A 16,834-nucleotide genomic window follows, 5' to 3' on the forward strand; every position below is an offset into this window, starting at 1 on the left:
TCCAACTTAATTGCTCCAAATGCACACACCTGTCACACCAAAGAAGTCTCATTTACCAGTATCCTTCAATACCCAAACTGCAGTAACAACCAGTGGGTTATTTAGCTTGTGATATTTAGAAGCATGATGTAGGGGAAATGATACCATAAGAGATCACTAGTTAGAAGATGTTTTAAATTCAACCAAAGGCAAAAATATTAGTTTGAACTGAGTGAAGAGATAGAGTAAGCCTCCATTCTGCTGTTAATTAAGCTGAACTGGCAAAAGTCAACCAACTAAACAACCACAAAAGCTCTTCTCATCCTTTTTTCATCCTCACCTCAGCCTTCTCTCTTAAGGGAAGAGAGAGTGCAAGTCTGAAAAAAGAAAACAATGAAAAAGTGCAAGCAAAACATTTCAGAAAATATTCTGAAACCGCATTGGGATGAGCTACTTTTGTCTTTCAGTGTTTTGCAGAACAATACTATCTAATGTGACAGTACACATTTATGAAACAACAACAAAAAATTTCCACATTACCATTCCATTTCTTCAGGGGGAGTTTCTACCTGTCTGCAAGTAGAAAGAGGTACTATTATCTTTTTCATGCAGCTGCTGAATACGGTTAGCGATGGGCTGGAACAGAGATCATACTGGTAACAACGGTTTGGTTTGCTCCACCAGCAATATTTCAATTATAAAACTACGTGCACTTCAATTACTCAAACAATCAGCCAACTAACTTTATGGTTACTACGCAGGTGCACCTGCAGATGTTAGTTTTCCAGTATTTAAGATTTCCTCTGTAATGTCCTAACTTTTGCATGGGGATACTAGGTGGATAAAATAGCACAATACTTAATACAAACATAAATATGTCTGTATGTCAGATGTACGTCAAAATCATGATAGCAGTGATGCTCAACTATTAGGAAACAGGAAAGGCAGGCCTTGGTCACTGAGGTGGCTTTACTATAATTAATCCTATTATCTCTCTAAGCTTAAGTTTCAGACACAGACATACTAGATGAAAGAATGGGCTAAAGCCCACGTTAGTTTTTCCATATCATTCCTCACGTCAGATCCCACACTGCATAAACAAGGTTTTGGAGCCTTAGGAAAGAAGGCACTTTCTGGATCCCAAAGCACTAGCAAGTTGCTTGCTTGCAGTATGGAGGTGTCATCCTGAACTTGAGAAGCATGTAGTTAAAGTACAGCGAACTAAGAAACGTCCTTACAGACTGCAGTCAGCAAAAAATAAGAAGTGCATAGTTTTGCTATCACTATGGGATTTTTTTTTTTTTTTTTTTAAGCTATAACCTCAGATTTTTTGTGTGTACAATTACTGCTAAAATTTCCTGCCTATTTGCTAGATGCTGCTGGATGAAACAATCTCCAGTAAGATACATTAATTGGGCTCAAAAACCACACCCAACACAATGAAGCCACTCAAAATGGCTATGATAGAAAATATTAGAAGAAAGCACAGCAATGTGGAACAGAGGGAATAGTAGTAAACGACTGATGCTACAAAAGTAGTTCCCCTTCCCAGATACTCAACCCATGTAAACACAACTGATTTCAGCTAGACTCTGTAAGCAGGCACACCGTTGTAGTACAAATTCCAATATACCAAACTAGTTTGTATACAGCAGCACTGGCTGTTTCACAAGCATATACTAAAACTAATAACTCATTTGCCCAATATTATGTTGAGCTGAAATATGTTGCGCTAGCTGTCATTCAAGATATGAAAGGATTATTTTTAATCATGATTGCACAAGAGATTTAAATATTCTAATCCTCCTTTTGGAGTAGTGGAGCTTCAAAAATTGAACCTGGACACCATTTAAAATGATATTTTTTTTAGGTGAGACAAAGTGGCTTTACCAGAACATGTTCTTTAGGAAGCAAAGGCTGTTTGGTAGTTTGAAATTGTCTGAAATGTCAGAAATGTGGAGTCTTCTCCAACATAAGCTTGAAAAGAAAAACAATCCTGATGATAACCTGGATGGGAAACTAGATACGTGGATTCTGACAAAAGAGGTGTCACGGAGGCAATATGTTTTCCTCATAGCTAAGTCTGCTTTCCAGAAAGCGTTTGTTTTGTCACACAATTTGGTGTTTACCACTTGCATATTCCATTACTCTTCTAAATTTGCTTTTTCTTTTTAAAATTTATGATTTTCCTTTTAAAACTGAGACAAACTGTGTCTTATATGGCTCAGTCTGGCATTTGAAAGAGTCTAAGGATATAAAAATTGAAAGCAAGCTACTTAAGTATCTTGTCTGGTTAACTGCTAACACCTGATCATCATCCCATAACATCTCCCCCTCGCTCTCAATAATTTAATTCATAAGATCCCTACATTTTCATTACAGGTTGTTTTCCTCCTCCAACTTAAAATTACAAGCAGTATCAGCAGAACATAAAACAATATGTATGTATATAATGTGCAAGTTCACACACTCAAACTTGGGAGCCTAAAATATCTTGATTGCCAACTGCCATTCTCACTTTTTAGGTATGTGCAGTGCCAATTGAAAGCTAGGGAGGAAAAAAAAAAATCAGACCACATTATTTGGTGCTTAAATACAAACTTAGTTGTTTTATTTTATCCTTCCAGGTCTCAAGAGGCACATCATGGATTCAAACACCTTCTGAACTCTGTGTTGGAGATATAGAAAACCTGCTGAAACCATTACTTACTGTTCTCACTGTTCAATATCCAGTGCTTCCCAAAGACTGGTGTTTACAGCAATCACTAAGATTATGTCATAAACAAAATAATTTGATCAAGCACATATGTAAACATACACACACATCCTGAAATTAAAAAATGGGGCTGCAAACTTTCTTTTTTTCTAGCTTCTGTCTGCCCTTAAGGAAAACAAAACAAACCCAGCATCCTTAATCCTCTTAATATTGACTGTCATTCTGAACCTCCATGTCTAGTGACCTACACATTTCACTCATCTGATGTCATTAGCAGAAGGTGAATATAAAATTGGGAAGAAAAAAAAAAAATGAATTCCCAAGGCCACTTCCACAGCTGCAAAGGCATACATAGAAAAAACTATCCTGTATCTGAGTTTTGACTTTTAAAACAACAGACAAACAAAGGCTGAGGACATCTTGTAAGAAATCATAATGATGTACAATAAGACATTTTAGAACATTTGTTGCATATGCATGGAGAAAATTGTCACAGAACGTTCCACTTTTTGTTAACTTCAACGCAGTTGGCTGTTTCAGAGGAGTAAAACATCACAAAGTAGAGGACAGTGAGGACAAACTTAGATAAAAGGCAGGAAGGACACAAATATACAGAATCATAAGGCTGACTAAACACACATTTTTGTCACAGCATGTACTAACTCGTATTCCAAATATTTCCCTGTATTCACTATAGAAGAACTGGATCAATTAGAATGACACGTTACAAAATCACAAAATGCCAAGACCTTTTTGATGCATATTTATTGTTCTTTAACTTTTGCAGTAAAATATCAGTATCAAATAGGGTTTCACTGAGATGCCACCAAGATAACAGATGGGCTCAACTGTGGCATGCAGGGGGCTGTGAAGGTGCCAGCTGGAACGAGCTGTGTCTGGTACAGGGCAGCCCTTGACCTCATTTCACCAAGACTGCCATGTGAACCTGAGCCTTCTTCCCCAAATCCCCTATTCAGCTGCACCCAATACACATAGTTCAGATTATCATTTTAAGAATGCGAAATCCCATCCTCTGAGTATTCTGAATAATTGCTCAAACAACTAGCACAATTTATTTTACTCAGTTTCTGCTGAACAATTATCTTAATAAACGTTACTTCCCCAATTAGTGTAGCACCTCACCATATTCACTGCCTTTTCCAGACATCATAGCACTTTTAAAGCTGAACTACAACATGATTTTCCCCTTCATTATAAAGTGAAATTATTCTTCTAACAACTTATTTTGTGTGGAACTGTTCTCCTGACTGACCTGGAAAGCTTACATCTCCCAACCTCAATTCTGCATCAGGGGTTTGTTCTTGACCTTTTATCCCACTCTGAATTCTGTGAACGTTTTTAAAGTACATCACAAAAAAAACAATCCTCGATGCTTCACAACATTAAAAAGACAGCCATTAAGCATATTGAATATTGTCTTTTACTAGAAATGAGTGCACGTAATGATGAACAGAATCACAAGAATGCTTCGGGTTGGAAGGAAAGTCTAAAGACCACCTATACCCGACCCTGCCTCCAACACTTGACACTAGATCAGTTTTCTCAAGGTCCCATTCTAAGCATGAAGAGTGCAATCAAGAATCCATTGATTCCCTATCACCCTTGTCCTCTACTCAGTCAGACCCTATTAGAAATATCTGAGGAACACTCACAGTAATTACCTAGCCTGAACATGAAATTCACAATTCAGAATTCTAGCTACACTATGCATTTCCCCATACGTAATAATTACTCTTTCTACCTAGTCTCTGGATTGTTGCTTACATGACAAGATGTTTACAGCGATTTGAAGCATTGACTACTAACAAATAATAATTTTTAATTATACCATTTGCCTTTCTGTTATAATTTCTACCTAATAGATCTCTAAAACTACAAGATACTTGGAACACTAGTAATGGAATTCTTCCTGAAATAATTTCTATTCCGTAGCTACACCAATAGGGATCTTCTATTATATAGCACCTTATGTCAGGGAAAGGGCTCTTAATGCTCATCACAATGACACAGTTCTATTTACATATCAGGATAGACAAATATGTTCTATCCATATTTTTATTTACTGAATCACTTTGTGTGGAAACTTTGATTTAAAATGATTCTTACATACAGAAATAAGAAACCTAATGCGTCTCTGCCATACACAGGTAGATGAAAGGAATTGCAGCATTCAGAAAATCAAAATAGATTAAAAAATGGAGGTGGAAGTTACCAAAGTTTTATGCTATTCCTCTAACCTTTGTTTTGAGGATCCTTTTACTTTGAAGGTCTCACCTCCCTTTCAAGCTTATTCATGTATGAATAATTTCCTGATTTTGAGCCATAAAACAGTTTCATTTCAAAAGCAGGAAAACAGAAGAAAGATTTCTTAAAATGGAGGGCACGAGCCTTCAGAAATCAGTGTCAGGAAGAGAGAATGATGCTAACAAATGCTCATGTGATTGTTTTAAAATTCATAGGATTGGGAGAGTCTTAAGAACAAGAGAATCAAATTACCAAACAAGGCTGCAGAATCTTTTACATAAATTCTTTTGATTTTTCATATCAGTATTGTTTTCTGTTTATCAAACAGAGATCAAAGAAATCATTCAATCCATATGCAGTATTAATCTCTAACCCACCATCAAGCTATTTCTGTGCATCCTAAAATAATCCAGATGGAGCAGCACAGCATTTCATCTTCACTAAATTGAAGGTTTGATCTAAACTATGGAAGGTCCAAAGTATTCTCTGAATTATTAAACAAACTCCATTTAAAAATATTCTTAACTTTAAGTAGAGATCTCTCCAAGCTTTATCATGTCCTGAAGATATTTTTTCTAGGAAAAAAGATTGAAGCAGTCCAATATTCTGAAGTCACAGAAAATTTTTTTTTCTGATTACAAGAATTTGAAAAACAGAAGGCAGAACCACAGAAACACAAGTCTCGTGCATTTTATTCAGCTAGCACAGGACTGTTTATTTACTATCGTTACTTAGTAAGCTGATGGTTATCACAGAGAATTGCTCATCCACTAACTAATGCTTATATTACTAGCTACTTTTAATAAAAGGGAGTATGGCGTTAGAGCAGTCCCAAGGACTGAATAGTAACAGCTTGGCAATATATGAACTGCAGATGGTATCAAAGGCCTGCCAATAACTTAAACAGGAGCTTCCAATAAAATTTCTTGTAGTGCACATTAAACTCTGTGAATCAAAGTGATATGGGCAACCCTGGGTATCTGGCACTTTCAAAATACACGTTGTCTGTTTAACCACCTCACAGGCCATCACATCCTTCAGGCAAAAGTCTGTGCTCCAGATTATTTGTATTTGTCCCAGGCTTACGTTACCTCTAACCAAATTTATTCAATGAAGAAAATCATCACTAGAAAAGACAAATTACTTCCTTCTGATCTGACTTCCAGGGACATAACTGAAAAAAAAGCCCAAACAAACAAACAAAAAAAAAACAACAAAAAACTTCTCCAAGTGTACCTTTGAGTTTTTTCCAGCACATTATTGCAGTCAGTGACCAAAACAGAAATGATTATAGGAACCTGACAGCATATTCCTGCTTGTGAATAGTGGTCAGAGATTTAAAATCACAGACAAGCCATATTAAGGGTTCTAGTGGTAAACTGATAATGTACTTATAAGGATATCATCATTTTCTATATAATCAAGCTTCTTTTTCTCACAGTACAGACTAGAATGCATGCAGTCAGTAAGACAACTTACTGACAGCAAACTAACGCATAAGTGTTTAGACACTGAAGTGGCATCTTCAGGCTGCTGTATCTGTTTTAATTAGCTTTTCTATTCATGTAGGGTAAATAAAACATGAAAGAGTCAGCCACGTAGATAAACAAAAAGCTATTTTTCAAGTAGCTCTGCAAAATGAGCAAAGAATAAAGCTTGAAGACTGTTACATTTACCTCTATATCTCCCAGGACACTTTTAAGAAGACTAGGTCAGGTACACTGAGACACCAAGAAAATGTGCAATTGCTTTCCCACAGAGCTGTCAAGCCATTCATGCTGTGAATAGCTAACACCCTTCTTTGACAACCAGGCAAATATTTCTATTTTCTGCCATACCAGTCCTAAAGCATCTCAGCATTGCATAAGTCGATTTTGTGCCTATTCAAGTCAAACTTCAGTTGTCTGAGCAAGTAACTGGACTAAATATTCTCGATAAAGCCTTACCACAAACTCATAGACTTCTGCTGAATACATTTCCAAATAGTTAGATAGTAAAAAAGACTGTAAAATTGAACAGATAGTAGACAGGCAGAACACACACCCACTAAACAGCCAGAAGGGAGATTAAAGTAGTGCTTACTAGTCAAATAAGTTAAATTTCCTTATTGTTAGCAGAGTGGTTAGAAACAAAACCACCACAACAAAACCAACCAACTAACAACAACAACATCACCAAACTGTTAAACATTTAAAAACACTAAATAATTCTGAAAAAGTCAGTTTGTCTGGTTCCCCTGCCCCCCCCCCCCAATTCTAACGAACATTTATTTAGAGGAACATTTGAGGTAAAAGTTTTTCAATTTTTTAAAATGTATATCCCTTATTACATTGAACTATTGAACTTCTTACTGACCATATGCTTCCATTATCAATATCATGAAAGGTAATGCCATGCTGCATCACACAATGTTCCCTTGTCAAAGGTTTCCATTCAGGTAAGATTTCATTTAGAGCTTTAATTCCCATATTAGAATCTGTGCACAATTAAAATGCCCATTAACTGAATATGTCTCAAACAGTACTTACCAATACTGGCATAACCAGGTGTCGATGGATCTCCTCCACTATTCAAGGAAACCATAAAAGCTTTATCAGCAAGATCTGTAGTCTTTGGTAAATCACAAGGATCGACATAAAGAAGAACACCACCAAACCCTGCGTCTTCTAACAAAGAAAGCTGAGGAGAGAAAACAGGAGTAACTATTAAGAGAAAATATTAGAAAACTTTATTACTTTAATTACTGTTGGGATAGGGGCTCTATAATGCATCAGGCTCTCACTCTAGTATCAGCACAAACAGATTAAAGACAGGTGCCATTCTAACATGCTTGTCATATAAATAAAGCAGCTATCCTTTGAAAAGACAAAACTAAAAGCCAGCAAGACTGATTCATCATCAAGTTTCCCAATTCATGTAGAAATATCTTCAAAGGCTAACGACATCAAGAATTCTTAAGAATGATGTAACATTAAGGAAACAGCACTGATGATCACATTTGAGATTTGCAACTGTTAGATTTTTACCTCTTACTGTAACACTGTCAAATAAGTTTGGTGAGCTGGAGATTATACTCAGATGAGGCTCGACTAGGCAAGATATAAAAAAAAATGCGAGTGGAGTCAACTTTCTCTCTACTCACTGGACGCTTGCTTAGACTTAGAAACCCTACGTATTTTCATGTGTTACGAATATGATCTTGAAAATTCCTTGGTGTTGCAGCTAATCTCACTGATGACTACTGAGCAACTTTTCTTAATTTCCCATACTATTAGCAGTACGACATTTCCGGTTAGTTTACCTCTTCAGAGACATTTATCTTCAAAGACACTGACATCAGACTTGCATAGGATTTTGAGATAGTTATTCTCCAGTAAAGAGAGAAAATATAAGGAGTTTACTGTTTGTTAAAAGAAATAAAATAGTCTAGCATACCCAAGCCTTGGAGGCTGCCTCCTGTCAGATGGAGAGCTTTTATTCTGTCTCATTAGAACACCTCAGGGTGAGTGGTAATTGTAATTAGCCTTCCAAAGAATCTATAGATCTGGGGTAGCCAATCAGGCAAACCTCCCCAGAGTCAAAGATGAAAGCATCTAAGCACCCATCTAAGCAGTTTATAAAGATCAATTTTGACTGAAAAAAAATTCAAACTTTCCCTTTAACAGAGAACTGAAAAATAAATTGATTTTCTTGTGAATTGGGTGAAACTGAATTGTGATGTGGAAATATCTCCATGATACAAAATGAATTTTCTGTGTAATGCTCTGCATATTTTGAACTGACTGAAGATTATAACAATGGCACAGAACTCCATTAATTCTTCAGACAGAAGTAATTCCAGCTTTTAAGGATTATCCTTCTACTCACTAGGCTCCACTAATGACTTTGCAAATGGCTACTGTTAGGTCTGACAAATGATACAGTGAGACGAGGAAGATGCATCATAGATAAATGAACAGTCAGAACTGAAAATAGCTGTTGCCTTTTCCTTTTATACATCCATATCCAATATTCTTTCATTCATCTTTAGCCTTATATTGGCATGTAGGTAACAGAGATCAGGTCTGTACTGCACTTTTGAGGCAAGCTTTACCATTGGGATTTGGCCACAAAGGTATTGGCAGATAGGTTTAAAAAAATAATCAAATAGTTGGACATGACTCTGCTGGATAAAGACGCAAGAAGCAGGGTGCCACTACCCCACGTAGCTGACATTAATGTGTTCTCCTACCTGAAGATAGCACAAACCTGAGTAAATCAGTGGGTTATCACAATGACCTGAATGCAGGAACAAATCTACCAAGGAGAGCTGTTCTATACAGAACTTCAGTGTGATGCATTAAGAACTCATTAAATACAACATCTTTCAAGTGCACTTTGAAGCTCATATATACACTGATGAGTTTTTCAGCATGTGATAAATCAAACTAGCAACAGAAAAATGAACCAGATCTCTTGATTTTACAATAGGTTCCTTCTGCTACATTTCCCAACGTGGTTCACAACAATCACAACAATCCACTGACATTTTCTTATTAAATCTAGTTCTGCTTTCAACTATGTTAGTAGTTATTATAAGCCTACAGGTTTTCAATCATTACACAATGGTTAAAAAGTATCAGCAATTAAAACAATATACATTTTTTGCTAATTAGTATCTAGAGGTTTCTCTTATCTACTTCTCATCTATTTTCATTACTATTCCAACAGAATTTAAGTGTATATTTCAAAAAGACATTTAGCACACCATGCTAAAAAATGTAGTTCCCATCTTTAAAACACATTCACAGGCATGTAGTTCATATTATTGGAAGAGTATGCACTGACTGTATCCTCACTAATGTACATAGATACTTACATTAATAGACAGTACTACGTTCTACATTATAACTATTCACATACTTTTGAAGGCCTTTCTACTGTATTCTCAGAATGTCTCAAAGAGGCTCTCGTGTAAGTCAGAACTGAAGCAATTATAACCATACACTGGGAGACTGTCACTCGTGTTTGTACTTGGAAGATCATATACCCAAACTCTGAATTTATTTATGTAAAAATTTGAAAGCTTCTGGTTTCCTCTACCTAAAGATAGATTCAAAACTGCACTATTTATTACAAGTCCATTTATTGCTAACACAATAAAATCTGGATGTAACACATCATAAAATAAAACCCTAAATGATACTCCTGCTTATGTATTAATTATAGGCATAAAGGCATAGTCTCCTTTTCACTATTATTCAAGGTAGTCAACACAAAAACACTCACAGAAAGTGATTTTATATTCTAAGGCACAGCATGTGCGCAAACAAAAAATAAAGTGGAAAAAATTAGTACTGCAATGCAGTACACATATAATCTTATTTCTGATTAAGAGAGAAAACAACAAAGAAATATGAAAAACAACATGCATGCACTCGTTACACATTACAGAAGATAAAGATTTCTAGTGGAAGAGATTTCTACATGAAAATTAACAGGTAGGGAATGAGAGAATGTGCAAAACATGAGAGGCAAAACAGTTCATAGGAATATTTAGAAAATTGAAAGTCACATTTCATACTGTGAAATAGAATTCTGACAGATCAACATAGTTATCTTTGGCATATGTTACAAGCATAGCTCTGTTTTAGAGTACGCTCATCATCGTGTTTATATTTGGAGTACAGTGTTTATAATTGGAGTAAGACAATTGTATCATATTCAAATAACTGAGGGTTGTTTCCAATATTTGATAACTCCTTCAATAAGTGAAGGAGAAGAACATGCATTAAATGACAAACAAGTTAGCATTTCTTGGCTTTAATCTGTGTAAGCACCCAGAATAACTTAACACAAATGCTTCAGTTTTTCCTGAAGTTGACCAAACTGCTCTGCATTTAAAATCACATATACTCATAAGTATTATGAATAGCAGGAGCTTCATCTCCAATTGCCGTTATACTTCCATGCAATGATCAACATTAATTACAGAAATAACTAGCCAGTTTTTAACTAGTCCATTTTTTCAATTCACAGACCAATGTGCGAAATACATGGTTCATTAATCTGAGACACAGCTTTACTAGCTGGACAGGCTACAAGTTATTAATTATTCTTTTGTACTGAAGTTCCAATTAAAATCATGAGGCTCTGAAAGGAAATCCCATCTCATTTTACTAATTGGCAGCATGTAAAATTACCAGGCAAGGGTAAAGGGCTATTTAAACTGTTGGAAGACCTCACTGACACAATGCATTTCTATTTCTGAAACAGATTGCTTGAGAAGAAAAATACGACTTCACATACTGCAGATTTAATTAGATGCCACTGTCCTCTCAATTACCTGTGATAATACAGGCTACATGGGAGATGCAATCAAGACTCACAGCAGAGAAACAAATAGATACACATCTACATTTTTGTACAACTCTTCCAAATTCTATATTTCTAAAAAGAAAGGAAGCAAAGGTCCACTTAGGCTTCAGCTTACTTTTTGGATACTACTCACTGTTTAATCATGCTTACATTTTCTATCACAGAGGTCTAAGAAATGGTGAAAAGAATTTAGTGGCAAAATACTATTCGAATGGGTTTCAGTTTTCACTGATCCATCCTCAAGGTATGACATTAAGACAGTAAATGAGATGGAGGACATTACCAGTTTAATGGCTGACTCCACAGGGATGATGAAAAGAAATCTCTTTTTCCAGTTCAGCTCAAACACAGCCCTTGTCCAAGAATTGACACTATTCCTATATTGAACTAACAGGACTGGGAAAAGAATTCAGCTGCAAAAAAAAACTGCAAAGAGCTTAAAATGCAAGCAACAGGATCTCACAAATAACAGGCTATTCCCATAAAGGTTTTTGAATGTAGGAAATGTACTGGACTGGAATTAAACAAAGTGTTACTAAAATACATTGCTACAGACATGAACAATACAAAACCGTGATGCTTTGCATTGTAGCAAGACCTTAAAACTTTAATGTACTTGCTGTCAAAGACATGATAATATGAATTGCCATTCTTTGTGAAAAGAATCTGACATCTAAGACATTTTTAGTCATCACTTTCCAAATTGAAACCGTCATTCAACATTTTCAGAATGTTATGATTTTTATATCTAAAAATGATTTGAGAGATCTCTCACATAGCAGTTATCCATTATTGCATGTAGAGCTGACCCATTTCATCATTTGAGGTAAAACAGACACAACCCAAAATACAACCACAAGAACATAGTCTAACATATCCCCTATGTTCTAATGTTTTTGGCTTGAATCCCTGCTAGAAATTCTACCTCATATCTCCAGATGCCATTCACCAAGGAGTCATAAACTTCCTCTGCACTACGCCATATTCAAGAGCAGCAGTCTAACAGCCTCATTCTTGAGCGCACACATTTTGCACAAAAGCCCGGACACATTGTATGAACATGCATAATATGCTAGGAGCAAGTGAAAAGAAAAAGGAAACAAAAGAAAATGAAGGCTGGCAAGCAGTATTTGGAATCATATACGCATGCAAAGAACAGCAGCTTTGATAGCACTAAGATAGGATAACCTCCAACACCAACAAAAGGAACTAAGTGTTGAATAAAGTACAGGTATTATAAATTGGCAGATCTCCGTCCAGATCGAGAGTTTCCAAACATTAATGCATAAATTCAAGTCACAGTTGCCCTTGCTGTATGCTAGCCTTTAAGACAGACATCACAGCTCAGGAAAAGCCTCTCAAAAATTTGCCCCCAAAACTCTCTGAACCCAAAAGTAGATTGCTTTGCAGTTTTTGCACAGCAGCATTTCTAACAACATGGTCTCGAATGTGCTATTAAGCTTATTATGAACTGGCTGTGTTGTCCCGTACTTTCTCCTTTTGCTGTCTCCTCATCTTCAATAGTTTTATCAAAAAAAAGTCATTTGTTACACATCAGTTGCTTTTAAAAAAGGATTTTTTCACAAGAGGGTACTTGGACAATTAAAAGTAAGCTAGATATACTGCCCGTTCCCTGCACTAGACTTTAGGAACCTTTAGTAGAAATTGAGTGCATATTTTATTGCCAGATCTTGCTTACCACTGCTAAGAAATTCACAACGTTCAATCTAATTAAAAATGAAATTGAACTACAATTCCCTAGAAACAAGGGCTGTTTGGACTCAGTAAGCTTCACTTAATTTGTTCCAGAAACAAAATAATTGAATTGTTTACAGTCCAGAAAAATAAAGTTCCATTATTTGATGAGCATATAACACCAAATCTTTTATATTGCTACTGTATTCCTACATCTTCAAGAAATACTACTCACTTTTAAATAGTTGTGTAGAGGAGCACTGTGTCTATAATAAGCATCATTAAATATTCAGTAAACATTAACAGGAAACATTCTGGAAAAATGTCCAGATGAGTGACCTCCAGAAAGCCATTTGCATTTCCTTGTTCATACTGAAACAGCAGTTGTTTCTGATGATGTTTATAGTTATTTTAGACTAGGGTTATACTCTATTAAAGAGAGAACTAAGCTGGAGATCCATCATACAAAACAAATTAGACAAGTAAATAATTAAAATCTAGGTAAATCATCAGGAATAAATTGATTAGACTCTAGGTTATATTTTATGCATTCTCTCTAACTTTAAACCCAAAAAACACCAAATAGCCTGAGACATCTGTATGCAATTTCCTTTTCTTTTGTTCTGCTTTCGCTAGAAAAAATGTCGTAATGCCAGCACAAGTAATTTGTAAATTACTGTTTTCCCATCTACAGCACCTCACTTACAGAAAACCATAGCAACCAGTCTCCATCACTGACCTGCACTGCATACAAGGCACAAAAACCAGAAACATTTTTCTCAGGCAGACTGTCCTCTGTCAGCAAGGGAAGCCCTCACATCTAAGGAGCAGTGGTAAGTCCAGTGAGAGTATGGGAAAGGAAAACAACTTGTACTGTAAACTTGGGAAAGGGATTCCCAAATTCTAGTACTAGATCACAGAAGTGACTGGTATGTTGAAAAATTGAATACTTAATACAAGATGTTCTACACTGCTAGACATAGTAAGCAGCAGAGGTCTGTGTATTGCATGCACCTAAAAGCCAGGAATGAGTACACTTTTGTGCATTTGATTTAGCTCAGCTGTTTGCTACAACTACTCTTGGGGATTCTAGGTGTCGTAGCCATTATTCACTCAGCCTCTACATTAATTCCACATAATTGCCCACGTTTATGAGTGGTTTCCACAGACAAAGTCAGCTTTGGATACGTAATGGCTCCAGATCACCAGAGTAGCTGATGTCTAAAAGGCAAGGAACAATTGGGAAAAATAATGCTGTTTTTAAAATTGCCAAATAATAACTAACAAGTATAATAAGTAGATAGGGAAAACTACTTGCATAACACCCCATCTGCTGCATCAAATACAGTGCAAAATTGTAATCTTTCATTCCCTCAACTTATATAAGAGATGCAGTCCATACCTGGGACATGCTTGGGTGCCTTGAGTACATTTCCCAATACTGTAACACAGCAAAGTTAAAATGCAAACAGTCCAAGTCATACGCTGATCAACCATCTCCAAGATAAAAGCAGGACTAGCTCTGTTTGAGGTGATGTTACATACAATCTATCAAGGTATTAGATGTTCTCTCTACAATCCACGTAACAATCAGCTGTACGTTTTTAATTAAGGCACATTTGGTGCCTCAAGTAATTGCATTTTAGGGCATCTGTTAGGTTGTTAAAACACAAATGCCTTCATCAGACCTGTGCAAAAATATAATCTTCAATTATTTTATTATTCTCACAATTATCGTCCTGACAGATTCTTTGAAAAGCCACATTTCTTCAAAAATATAGAACATGTCCTCAGCTCATGGGGTATATTTTCTGGAGTATTACAATGTGTCAGGGTTTCATGTATTTAAAATGCCTTGGGTATGATAGCAGTCTCCTTAGATATTACATAAACAATTGTAAGGTATTTTTATTTTTTGTTTGTTTAATGTTATGATTTTAAGTGGAACATACAGTGATACAGAGTATGCTATATAGATATCTTTAGTTTAGTTTCATTTATAGAAAACAACAGTGTTTACTTGTTTAGCATCCCTTTAAGTAAATCAATACATGAAGTGAACTTATCCTCCTTGTTAGAAAAACAGTCACAAGCCAGAAATGATAAAATAGATGATCATAAAGAATGTGCCCCAGTGTATGAAATTATTTTGAAAATAATAAATATTAAAGAAATTATTAAAAACCTTAGCAATACAAGCATAAAAGTTCTTCATAAATTATTGGTATCGATCTCTGCTCCTAAGTTCTCCTAGAAATCCTCAAATCCAAAATTTGGCTGGATTCCATTTTTTCCATGGTGGATATTTCTGAAAATGGAAGATTTTCCACAAGACATTTTTCACTATCTGTGAATCTGTGTATCTTTCCTATTGAACACCAGGGTCTATTGTAGAATATGTAGTAAAGAAAAGTGCCACTTCATGTATAACTTGGGCAAAGCACAACTGCAGGAAATCTACACAAGATACAGCAGCTGTTAAAGTCAACATTTGCAGTTTTTTTTTTTTTTTTTTTTTTTTTTTTTTTCCTTTTTCCTTCTGAGGTCCTTCCTCCCTGCTATTCAGCACATCAGTAAATCAGGGCTTTGGCTCCTCCTGCGACCTACTAAATAGCACATTTCACCAAAATGAAATAGTAGAAAGAGCTCCATGAAGGAGGTCCAAGGTTGCAGTTTGATGAAAACAGGGGTGGCAGCTGTATTAGTCTGGCAGTCACAAAGAACTACAAAGTTGTCCATTCACCAAGAGTTAAAAAAAGAAAAAAAAATCACAACAAAAAAAAAAGCAATAAAACTAGTATACAATTAGTTCCAAAACATTCATCCAAAGTTAAGGCCTTGCCTTGTCACAAAGAAGGAGAGAAAACTATCAAACGTAAAAAATATGCTCATGTTATTGTCAGAAAGATTTCTTATGTAGTGATTAGGAAAGGAAGACCCCAATACCAAAAGTGGTTAAGAAAGATATGCTAGCAACACTATTGCTCCCCATCATTCCTCTCACCAGCTGGGTCATGGACAGCAGCCATAGTAAATTCATATGAGAGATTCACTAGGTCATTTTTACCTCTCTGAGAATTTCTTGGGGAAGGTAAGGAAAGACTGAGAGAAAATAACTTTCAAAACCTTGTATGTTCAAAGCAAATACTGCTCTCTCTAATGGCCCCACTGAAAAGATTTAGCACCACTTACAGCTCACAGAACTACACTGAACTGAATTCTAAATGACATAAACATAGAATACTGAAGTTAGATGATGAATGAAAAAGAAATACAGCGTAACCCATGATCAATCAATTTCTGTTACACCACTGCTTTCTGTTGAGACAGAACTTTGAGTAAAAGCCTTTAAAGCATACACTGCTTTGTCCTCCAGGAAGAAAAAACAAAACATACAAAAAAAAAACCCAAAAACAAAAACCCTCTCACAAACTAAACCATCAACAAATAAAAGCTCTAGCAATACACAATATTATGCTGCAAGGCCATGCAACGACTGGTGTGACATAGAAGCGAATATGACATTCGTAACCTCTGTGTGTTCAGCACAGTATTGGGATATACAGAAAAACACAGAATAGTTCTTCAGATAAGTCTCATGCAACATCTTAGCAAATGAGACAAGAAGAAAATCAGCATAAATAACATTTCTGTATTCATCTATTAATTGCTTTTCTCTGGTGATAGATTAGCAATGAGGAGTAATCTTTGCTCTTACAAATCTTTACAAAGGTGATAAGGAAGCCATTTCAGACTTACAAACAGCAAGATTACTTTTGTGTCACTACTTAATGGAAAAGTAAAAACATTCATTATATTAAG

The 16,834-nt window shown here is 35.7% G+C and overlaps 1 protein-coding gene across 2 annotated transcripts in view; it reads right to left on the bottom strand.

Annotated features, from left to right (window-relative positions):
- The window catches only part of NAALADL2 (N-acetylated alpha-linked acidic dipeptidase like 2), a 290,390-nt gene that overhangs the window by 115,248 nt on the left and 158,308 nt on the right, over positions 1 to 16,834 (bottom strand). For both annotated transcript variants that reach the window (XM_010716883.4, XM_085233455.1), the window contains exon 5: positions 7,489 to 7,639. In XM_010716883.4, the coding sequence (XP_010715185.2) occupies positions 7,489 to 7,639 (151 nt within the window). The remainder of the gene's footprint in view (positions 1 to 7,488; positions 7,640 to 16,834) is intronic.

The sequence above is a fragment of the Meleagris gallopavo genome, chromosome 11, assembly GCF_905368555.1.
Source record: "Meleagris gallopavo chromosome 11, MGAL_WU_HG_1.1, whole genome shotgun sequence".
NCBI classification, from domain to species: domain Eukaryota; kingdom Metazoa; phylum Chordata; class Aves; order Galliformes; family Phasianidae; genus Meleagris; species Meleagris gallopavo.